Below are 11419 nucleotides of genomic sequence, written 5' to 3'. Positions count from 1 at the left end.
CATATGGAGTGCGGGTTTTCATTAAGCTGTAAAACAGAAATCTGGCTTCGTCACATGGAAGCCACGTTGCAGGTTCTTGCAGTGTTCTCATGATTGTCCTGATAACCAGCAGTTTTCCATCCAAACCAGGCTCACTGAATTCAAGGGCCTCTGTAAGAATCGCATTTTTTCATTAAAAAAAAGAAGAAAAGGGGGGTGGGGGGAAGGAAGGGAGGGGGAAAAAAGGTTTCCAGCCATCATTGTTGGAGAGAAAAAGTTTGCTACATGAAGCAAGTGCACACTCAATGTTCAAATTGGAAGGCAAACAAAGTGATCCATTTTTGTATTAAAAGAAATAAATCAAAAAGCATGATTTTTCAAAACAGTCTCATGATTTCTCACTGGTAAGAAATGACAGAGCAGCTGAATGCTCGCTCATCCTAGTGGAAGAGCCAAAGGTCAGAGCTCAGTGTCAGACATCTTATATACACACACATACAACAAGAGCAGTGACAATGCCCCTAGATCAGTGATTCCTAAGGGTACCATGAGATCCTTTCAAGGATGCCATGGGGTGCACACCACGTTAGCATTGTTAGGAGTATGAACATGAAACACAAGCCCAGAGATTTCCCGTAGGAATCCACAGTGTTTAAAACTTTCTGACCTGTAGTGATCTCTCTGCAGCAGAAGTCCTTTGCAGCAGAAGACTTGCTCTATTATTTTTCCATAGTCAAGAAAAAGAAGTGAAAACAAAGAGCTGGCATTTTCCAAGGGTCGCGTGGTGTCTAAAACATTTGAAAACCACTGCTCTACTTACATACTGCGCCTCAGCTATCTATAAATAGCTGGGGGCTGGACTCGATGATCTTCCAAGGTCCCTTCCATCCCTAATGTCTATGAAATCTATGAAAGGCAAGACCATCTAGTCTTCCTGTCACATTAGACCCCACTGCCTTCCTAAGGTGATGGACAACAGCACCGGTAATTAGCACCAGCCATGACTAGGTTTCTTCTGCTAGGACAGGGTGGTCAACCACAAGTGGCACAGGCAGCCTCTGTGTGGCATGTGGCAGACCAGAGAGGGTACAGGCAACTGTGCCGGATAGGTCAGGGAGCAGAAAAGAGAAGCAAATAAGGGCAGGGAGCACAGAGCAGGGAACAGAAAGCAGAGGAGTTGATCAGGCAGAGAAAGGGGACATAAGTGGCATTCAGTGGAGGGTATAAGGCTAATTTGTAGCATAGTTGCCAAAAGAGTTGGCCCCCACTCTGCTAGGAAATGAATGGCAACTGAATGCACTTTGGAGAGGTTGCCTATCAGCCATCATGTGGTAACAACCATCAGGCACTGGTGAGCTGAGGGTCAGAATTTGAACTGGGTGGAGAAAGTTTTCCCAGCCCATAGAAATATTGCTGAGTTCAAACATTCCCATTTCACTTTGGGCCAAAACAAAGAAATAAAGGTACTGCACCCACCAGCACATAGCTGATAGTCCATGGGTGGTTTAAGCCCCAGCTTCAAGCATTTGCCCAGCCCCATTCAGCTCAGGAGGATATGGGAGCTCAGTCTCTCATACCCAGCTTATGTGAGTGATCAGCGCCATGCAATCGCTCCTCTCTGACCCAAATAGAACAGCTCCAACAGGAGAGAGATCCACCCCATCGTAGCCAACTGGTTGGGACAGTCACTTGGGATGTGAGAGACTCAGGTTTCAAGGCCCTGATTTAAATGAGGCAGAACAGGGCTTTAAAACAAGTTCTCCCACATCCCAGCTGAGTGCCCTCACTACTTTGCCTGCCGGCTACTCTAGAGTGGGTGGGTCTCTTACCAGAAGCTGGAAGAGCTGAGAAACAGTTCCCACAAAAGTTTCATCACTCCCAGCCAGTTCTTGTGAAGGGTTTGTAGGTTTCTACAAATCATCAGTGTCTGCCAAAACCCCCACAAAAAAAATTGGTCAGAAAAACACTCCTCCCCAGCTGTCATCTGAGCCAATCACCATGAGGACAGAAGGCTTTAGTCACTAAGACCACGGTTGGGTAGATAGAAGGTTTTTCCCTGCAGCATACATGAAATTCCCAGTGTCCGTGCTATCTGCCGGAGAGCCTTTCAAGTGACCACAGACATAGCTATTGACTAAAGAAGGGAAGCCCTTTCTGGGGAGGAAACCATGGAAAGCTGAAGGCCTCTTGTGGCAAGCATGCACAGCGCAGGCGGAGAAGTTGGCACAAGATACAACAGGGCCCAGGAATGTTACCCGGAGGTCAGAGATAGCTTGGTAGATGGCCCCGCCTAGCCTGCATTCCACAGAGCTGCCATCACCCCAGGAAAACAGGGCTCTGCTTAGAAATACATGAGCAAAACAACCAACTGACTGCTTCAGAGCCCAGGTGGAGTGGATTAACACATACCATTGAAAGCACACAGCCACAGGTCCAGGTACAAGCTCCAAGCCTTTACTACTCCATCCAGGAAGAGCACAGACCATCTGCAGATGCTTCCTCAGCCTGATGAAGGGTATTTGTACCTGAAAGCTTGTAAAGAAGAGTTTTTCCAACTATTTGAGTTGATCTAATAGAAGATATCAGATTTACCCAAAGAACCTGATCTTGTCAGTTCTCCATTTTACATGCACTCCCCCATCATCCCATTGCAGCAGCCCCTGCACCAGCTCCAGCGTTCGCAGCAGGATCCAGCACATGGGGCAACAGCTGTCCCCAAAATGCACAGCAATGTGAAAGCACAGAGTCAGTTTGGTGAAGACCTGCTTCACCACATACCCTCTTTTCTCCAGGAGCAAGTCCATAGAACATGGAGAAAGACCCCAGCATAACACCTTTACCATCTTTATCACCCTTTTCATTATGGCTAAAAAGTACATGGGCAGGCCATAACAATAAATCTACGATCAAGGGATCACTCACTTTTCCTTAGTCACTTGTTCTGGAACAAATGATCTCACAGCCCTTAGCTATGCCAGCTCAGAGAAGCCCAGAGAGGTTGAAGCCTAAATTTCCCAATGTCTGCCAGTTTGTGATGTTGGACCCATAGCACTTCATTCAGAGACGCTGACCACCTGCAGCCCTCAGTATCTTTGGCTGGAGCTGTGAGTGCTCATTATCCTCTACAATTAGATTCCAGGCACTGAAAGTTCCAAACTCAAAATAAGCATCCATTTTTGATCCAAATGATTAGCCCAGAATAAAAACCCAAATCTCCTGGGACCAGCACTGTTATAACATCTGTGTCCTTACACATTGGGTACAAGCACATGTAACACTTAGAACAGTTTAAATGAAGTTCAAAGCTGAAGCCTATTAAATCAATTTAAAGCTATTTTGAAAGATTCAACAGTGTACCTGGAGAAACAAGTGCTATTCTGACCCACTCTGGTGTGAGAGCCCAGCACTTCAGTTGTGAGCACTGTCCCTAAATCAGTGGCATTTGGGAATGGTTCTGTGTCCGAACCCTGTCCTGCAACAACTGTGAGCTAGTTTCAAATAAGTGACATTTTGGAACAGTTCAATTGTTATGTGTCTGCACCTGCCAACTGACTTAAGTGCTGCCATAAGGAGACTGGACTGACAAGGATAGCAGCGAGGACCTTTCACTCAGTGGAGGGACTAAGCATACATCTGTACAGCCTCTTCAGTCATCCTGAGACTGCTATAGAGAAACAAGCCCTCCCCACTTGTTCCTGCTTAGCGCACACAACCCACTGGCTGGTCACATGGATACGTTTTGGAGCATGTCCTGGCATACTCTCAGAATCAGTCACAAGTGGGCTCCTGAGCATAAGTGGTGGGGGAAAATATTATTTGTGGGGAGCTGAGCCCTGCCTGACCCCTGGCCTCTCCCTTCTGCAGGGCTGTTGCAGGGTCAGCACACACTGGTGCTGTACATGGCAGTGGAGGAGTGGATGTATGCCGAGCTGTGCCAGGCGCTGCAGGATGGCGGTGCCATGATGATGATGCTGTTGCTGGACGCCGCAAAGAGTTTTGGGAGGGCCAAGCACCGTTAGCCCCAGCCTTCCACTGCCTATGCTCTCGAGTGTGGCACGGGGAGCCTCTGGTATCTCTAATAGTGATGAAATGACATTTTTTCAGTATGCACAGCAGGAGTGAGTGGACAGGGCTGGCTGCTTGGTGGGCAGTAGTCTCAGGAGACACCAAGAGACAGTACAGACAACCCTCACGAAATAAGACTTACTGCATGGCTTTGGCCCCTGTGGAGAGTCAAGAACAGAGATGAGCATAATGCAAGGAACAAAAGGGGGAAAAGGAAATAAAATTCCAGATACCACCACACAGAGGCAGTTGAAGTACAATCTATATTATCTATATATTTTTATTTGTCATTGTATTTGCTTGTTTCTGCAGAGTATAACGTCACAAAGACCAAAATAGAGAGAGCGGCTTGTCGCTGAGCTCACATCAGTTATACACGATAGGTACAAAACTAGGTGACTCTGTCTTATTTATCATACAGTTTTTCAGTCATTTATATACAAAGAACTACTCTACATGGAAAAATAATAAACAAATTCCACGGGTATGTTACATGGTATTAAGGAGAGGGGAAGAGAACTACCAGGGGTCTATTGGTGGGACTGGCTTTTGTTTATGGCCCTGGGCTACTGTGAGTTGCATATGCATGATCAAAGGGCCCAGTAGCCAAAATCTCAAGCTCTGAGTTTTATCATATGTGCACTTTTAATAGCCAAAGTGACTACTGCACCAGTCATTGTTCTGGCACTTGCCCATCTTGAGAGAGAGCAGAAAGCTTAGCAGAGATGTTTTCATATGGCGCTAAAAAAGGTATATGGCGGCTGGCTGTGGTAGGTAGGACTCTACTTTCTACCAGGTTCCTTTGAAGGTAACTAGTGCAAAAAGGTTATGCTTTAAACATCTACATACAGGAAGCTTCAAGAATATCCAGATCCTATGCACAGTATATGCAGCATACATTTTAAAATAATAATAATTTAAAAAAAAATCCTTCCCCAAAGCTGGGATATCTTAGGGTCAACAGGGAAACCCCAGGGACTCCAAACTTCAGCCCCTCCCTCCATCCCTCCAACACAATGGAGGAATATTAGGGAGGCTTGCCACAAATAAGTTAAAACAGGAGGAAAGGTGTTGTGGGGGAGTGCTGCAGCTGGAAGTACAGGGAATGGACACCCCCAATTTAACAGAGGTGAGTCTATACTGCCGCCTCCTCTGCTTCTGAAAAAAGAGTGAATATAAAATAAATAATCTGAGCACCATGGGGTGCTTGTGGATCAAAGTGAAGGTCACTGGAAGGGAGACCCATTTGAACTTCATGTCTGTGTTCCAAATGGCTTGGAGGTGTGGAAAGGTAATTTTGCACCAAGCCTGTGAAAGGTCTGATTATTGTTTTTTGTTTCAGTTCTAGTTAAGTAGTAACTGATTAAAAAAAAAAAAATCATAACCTATTGCATGGGACTGCAGTGCAGGCGGTCCTGGTAGCCACAGACATTTGCTTTTAGACCTCCTGCCCCCCAGGGAGTTCCCCACACCACCCCCAGGCCCCTGGGCCGCTGTGTTCCAGAAACCTATTCACCTTCCCTCCAGCTTATTCTCAAAAGCATAATATGGAGGGCAAACTACATCAGCACTGACATCCCCAAGAGAAACGCACTCTGTTCTCAATAAGCCTGCCCCTCTCTTGGCCTGCATCTATTTGCTGCCAATCAAACTGGACTTTGGATTGAGGTCATTTCCAGGGGCATTGCTGCTGCTGTTGGGATCATACGTGTCTATGTGAAAATTAAGGCACAGAAGAGAAAGGTAAGCCACGTGCAACACAGTCAGGCCCCAGCTTTTCCCCTCAAGCCTCCCCAACAGAGGGACTGGGTGCGCTGACAGCACATGCTTGCTGACCACAACTAGCCAAGGGGCCTGAAACCATAATGGCTGCTTCATATGCAGTGGCAGTGGTGGAAAGGAATGAAGAGAGGCCCACAGCCTGGAGAAAAGCAGCAGCTTCACGTTCACCTCCCTGTTTTGGTTCCTTTTTTTGTGGGCAGTTTAAATATGAGCACAAATAGTCACAACAGTAGCAGAAGTCCAACCAATCTATGGCATTTTGTTCCCCCTGCATCCCAACTTTAAACCATCAAGAGGCATTTTTTGGTGCCTGGCAAGATTTTCAGCTCTTCTGGGGGGTCCTTTTTGTGTTCATTCTGCTGAACACCAGATTCAAAGCCCACTGAAGCCAAAGGGAAAAACTCTCATAGACTTCAATGGGTTTTGGCTCTAGTCTCTATTGTGTCAGTTGCTGTGGGGGCTATATCACATATTATGGCAACTCTTCTCTGGAAGATCATGGAGGAACCGCAAAGGAGTAAAACAAATTGGCTAGAACATGTAAACATTTCAGACTGGCCCAGCTGGGTCCCAAACAACAGAAAGGAGGGCAAGCAGGGAGCAGAACGTTCCTGTCAGGAAACCCCCTCCTTATAGCAATGCTCCTTCAGTTCCCAAAGCAAATCAATGGATGGCAAGGCTGAAAGAGGGATTTCTATAAGAAAAGAGGAAGGGAAAATGGTGCATGTGCTGGAACTGAATCAGAAGGTGCACACGTGTTTGTACTATAGCATCTAGGGCTGAAGTGTTCTGATACCCCGTCTCCCCCAACTGAGAGAAGAGGAGTAGGAAACAAAGAACCAATGGCCTACCGATCATATTTAAACACTTCTAACCACAACTATTGTACTTTAGTTACTGGTCATGGCTAGTCCTATGTCTCATTAGTAGCAGGAGCTGGACACACTAAGGAGGAATTCTGACTCTACAATGTAGGAGACATGGGAATCCTAAAGAACTGGTAACCATAAAAATCCCTTGCCCACAAAGGGAAAATATGTTTTGTGTCTGCCCATCCTGCAGGCCTTTACCTGATCATCAGCTGGAGCCAGAAGGAAAATCTCCCGCTCCCCCCACGCCCCTCCCCACAAGTATCAAACTGTATAAATCAGTGCACAAGGGGGTGATGGACAGGTGTTTACTTCTGAAGCATCTGGCAATGGCCTCGGGCAGACAGAGAACATGGTAGCAGAGAGACCAAGGGTTTGGTCTGGTTCTCAGGAATTCTTACAGGTGTCTCTTGACTGCCTTTCCCAAAGGGTTCAGAGAGGTTAGCACAGCAGTACTGAAAAAGAGGAGAAAAAGGAACTAGCAGCTACATTCATGTCAACTGCTATGGAGAAAGAAGTGTAAGTAATTTAGCTGCTCAGTTGGGAAGAAAACTTTTTTGGCTATTTCTGTGTACCACAGCGGTTAGTGGGCGTGGGAGGCTATGACCTCACTTCCTGCACCCCCACACATAAAAGGGGAAAAAAGGAAAAATGGAAAACATGGTCCACTCTTTCCTAGGGCTTTGTTCCCCATTGCCATACATGTCTGTTGGTTTGAAACAGTCATTTGTGAAACAAAACCTGTTCCAGTTGATTTTTGCTTTAGAAAAGTGGTTTGTGAGAATGAAGTCCCAGCCACCCGTTCCCCCTGCTCGTGATGTTTAGACCCACAAAAAGCTAATGGGAAGTGCCTGCTTCTGCATTGAGCACCATCCAGGAAGTGATATGACTAGTGTTGTTTGTTCAATAAATAAAAAGAAAGATTCCAGACCAGACGGGGCCATCATCCCTCATCAGCCTCAGGGAGCAACTGGGGATGGTGGCCCCTGTTAGAACTCATCGTCAGAGCTCAGCAGCAGTGTCTTCTCATTGTCACGGCCGCCCGAGACACTGTGGGAGCGTGAGATGACATGGCCACCGTTGCGCCATGGTGGTCCATGCTCCAGTGTCGACTGCTGGGTGTACTGCTGGTAGGCAGGGGAGAAGTTGTGAATGGCATCCTGGACAATGTCATGAGGGTTCATGGTCTCCTTGAGGCTGCTGGAAATGCTCTTCATTGGGGCACAGCGACCTGGAGGGCAAAATGGAAGAGACCAATGAGAAACAGCAAAGTCTTGCAGAACTGAGTGCAAGGAGGAAGGGGAGAAGGGAAAAGCAAATGTTCATGCAGTGACCACCACCTCCTGACCCTAGACACTCCAGAACCTCCCAGCACAGGCTACCATAAGTAGGTTTCAAAAAAGTGCCATAAAATGGGGTGGGGTTTCTGAGAGGAAGCTCTCACCCACTGGAAAAGGACTAGTCACAACTATCTGAGCAATTTTACCTCAGCAGGAGACTGGAGACATATAGTGAAAATGGGATATGAACACAAACTGCTGACTACTCTTCCCTGCATCATCATTCTACTGGTGAGCAAAAGGAAGGATCCAGGAATGCAGAGTGGCTTTTAGTTTTGCATTAATTTGAAAGACAATTGGCTGCAAGACTGAGGGCCCCAGTTCTGAAGGGAACTCAGAGGGGATGCGGGGCAAGAGGGCTGGAGACACAAACCTAGGAGGCAGAGGCAAAAGGAAGCATTCCAAATAAGACAGAGGCACATGCCACACACAGGGCAGAGGGAAGCACAGGCAGATCAGGGGGATGTGGGGAAACTGCAGGATACAGAAGACAAGCACAAGGGGAGGGTGCCTGCTTCCCATCCTAGAACTTTACTAATCCCATCCTCCCAGCTGCCAGGGGACCACTCCCAGTAGGAGCTTCCAGATTCTCTCCCATCTCCAAAGGACAAGCTCCCTGAACTGCCTGGAAAGGCTGCTTGCACTTGACAATGGCAGGGGGACACTGTCTCAAATAGGAGGGTTGACTGCTTTCAGCTCTCTGGCTCCAGTTAACATGCTCTGCAGTTTTAGCTAGCCCTAAAACTTAAGTGCATCAGTACTACAGGCCAAAGTCTCAGCCTGCTAGTCAGCCTTGCCAGAGGCATCCCATGACATCATGCCACCGCCCACCAATGAGGACTTGCTCAAGCCACTGCAACCTACAATACAGGGGTCCTCAGGCATCTGCATTAAGGATGGACAGGTATCTACACACAAAGAAGGACAGTGAGAATCTGCCGGGTAGTTCTCCATAGGGAATGGGCAGGATACTGGTGAGGGGAGGGATGGGAAACAAAACTGAAGGACATCCCAGTTTGGAGCAGATGGAACGATCACACAGAGAGCTCTGCACCTACCGTATGGCCCGTATGATGGAACAGCTGCATCAGAAACCAGTGGCCAAAGCAAGGGAGAGAAAGAGAGAGGGGAAAAAAGGGAGAGAGAGATAGAAAGACGGGAAATAATAGGCTGAGCAAGCAAGTTATTCTCAGCCCCAGCACCACAACATCCCCTGGTGCTGGTTAACAATGTATCCATCCATTTAACCCCTGCAGCTTCTACAGCAACGGCGTGTCATGCAAGAGGGCAGGAATCCATTATTTGATTTCCACCCCAACACCTCTCATGTTGAAACGGCCTGGCCCCTCCAGAGCTGTGAGGCTGGCTGGGATGGAGTAGATGCTTTGTAATCTTCAAGAATACCTGAGCCTACTGTCTGCATGTGACACAAACCCCCACCCCTAGCAGGCAGGAAACCTCATCGCATTATCTGGAAAGAAAGGGAAACACATAGGCTGAACACAAGGCAACACGCTCCATCCAAGCCAGCTCTCACAACTCTCTGCTGATTCCTTCTCCTCTGGCCAGAGGCTGGTTCTCTGGCCTTCTCTGCCTTCACAGTGCCACTACTTGAAGATCCCCCTCCCTCACACCCAGTGCACTGACAAAGCCTTGCACTGTCATCCCTGAGTGTTAAACAGGAGCTGGCTCAGGCCTCTGTCTCTTGTACCAGTTACACAACCTGACCTGGTGGAGTTCCCCTGCAGTTACACAGGAAGGAAGACAATACACTGTCCTCCAGTAGGAGGCTGGTCTCGCAGCTCTGAAGTCTGCAATGAGCTGTCATGGGTTGAGAACTGGGAAACTGAAAAGGGAACACTAGAAATGAGACAAGGTTCTGTTCTGTGGGGCCCTCGCACATTAGGTCTGTGCAAACATCACCAAGGAGAGAACATCACTTAGGGATACTGATGCCCACCCCTCTCACTGCCAAGCAAACATGCACCCTGCTGAGCCACGGTCTACTTTACCTTGTGCATCAAGGCGCTTGTCTGCATAGACCTTGTAAGTGAAGGCATGGCGCAGAGCAAGGGCTGCAAAGAACATCTCCACGCAGATAATAAAGTCCTGGTAGCCGGCAGCTACAGTGCCCTCACCCACAGACACATTGGCTGAGTGGATCTTGGGGATGGCGCCGCACTTCTCCAGAATAGCCAGCAGCATGCCTGAGCGAGGTGACAAGGCCAAGCAAACAAAGAAAATTAAAGGCTGACCTCATACTGCCCTACAGAGCAGCAGAGGCCAGCTGTCTGTGCCAGCGCACTGGCAGGAAACTCGTTTAACTTAGGGACTTGTTCCAAGGAAGCCAGCAAGATGCTCCCCCTCACCCTGTCTTGGTAGCACAAGAGCAGGAGACATGTTGTGAATTTATAAAACAACAAATGTAAGCACCAGCAGCATTTCAATGTGGACCTTTCTCCTAAACATTACTCATAAATGAACTGTGGAACTTGCTGCTGCAGAATATTCCTAAATTCAGAAAGGGTAAAAAGGGATTAGACATTTCTTGAGAAATGCTCACTAGCTAGATTATATTAAAAGGAAAAATAAATCCTCCCGCTTCAGAGTATGAGCTGGTGACCAGCTGGAGCCAGGAAGGAATTTCTTTCCACGTTGGGGGTAGGTGAATTATGACTTTTCACGCTTTCTCTGGATACTGTGGCCAATGCTGAATCAAGATAAAGAACTAAGTAAACCATTAGCCTGTTCTGAAACAGTATTTCCTTATGTATATATGGGCTAACCCTGGACCTATAGGATTTTGGTGGCTGTGCAAAGTGTGTTTCTAAGTTGATGAGCCCCAGAACCAACAGGAAAACAAGGTTATGATACAAGACCCCCCCAAAAAGGAGATCTGGTGGTTGCTCATCCTCTTATCCAGGGAAAGGGGGGAGCACCTCACCTTGCCAAAAGGACAGAAAAATGACAGACTTGACCATGAAGAACTTGAGAACTGGGCTGTAGGGGCTGAGCAAGTCGCGTGTGGCAAAGTAGAAGAGAAAGAGGGCATATAGCGCCAGGCTGACTGAGATGTTGTAGATGATCGTCACGTAGAGGTAGCCACTGGTGACACTGGAGCAAAAGCAAATATGAACTCTCAGAAGCTCAGACATCTCCTTTAGTCCTTTACCTGGGACAAGGTTCCTCTCCCCTCCTATATCCCTACCTGTCCACCCACCAACTAGCTCTGCTCTCTTGGAGCTCCTTTCCACTCCATCCATCCTTTCCTGCTTCCCTTCCTTTCATACACCCCCTCTGATCCCAAAAGCCCTTTCTCCCCATGCGTGCCCTCTCACCCTTTCCCCTGGCCCCAAATAATTAAATAGACTCTAGTGAAGCCAG

The 11419-nt window shown here is 47.6% G+C and overlaps 1 protein-coding gene across 3 annotated transcripts in view; it reads right to left on the bottom strand.

The window, feature by feature from the left end:
* Positions 1 to 4299: 4299 nt before the first annotated feature.
* The window catches only part of TMEM184B (transmembrane protein 184B), a 42064-nt gene continuing 34944 nt past the window's right edge, over positions 4300 to 11419 (bottom strand). For all 3 annotated transcript variants that reach the window (XM_059726410.1, XM_006258952.4, XM_019489457.2), the window contains 3 exons: positions 10980 to 11149; positions 10048 to 10242; positions 4300 to 7926 (listed from right to left, as the gene is read on the bottom strand). In XM_059726410.1, the coding sequence (XP_059582393.1) occupies positions 7685 to 7926; positions 10048 to 10242; positions 10980 to 11149 (607 nt within the window). In that variant the 3' untranslated portion in view covers positions 4300 to 7684. The remainder of the gene's footprint in view (positions 7927 to 10047; positions 10243 to 10979; positions 11150 to 11419) is intronic.

The sequence above is a fragment of the Alligator mississippiensis genome, chromosome 4 (genome assembly GCF_030867095.1).
Source record: "Alligator mississippiensis isolate rAllMis1 chromosome 4, rAllMis1, whole genome shotgun sequence".
NCBI classification, from domain to species: Eukaryota; Metazoa; Chordata; order Crocodylia; family Alligatoridae; genus Alligator; species Alligator mississippiensis.
This window is presented reverse-complemented; position numbering and strand designations above follow the sequence as displayed.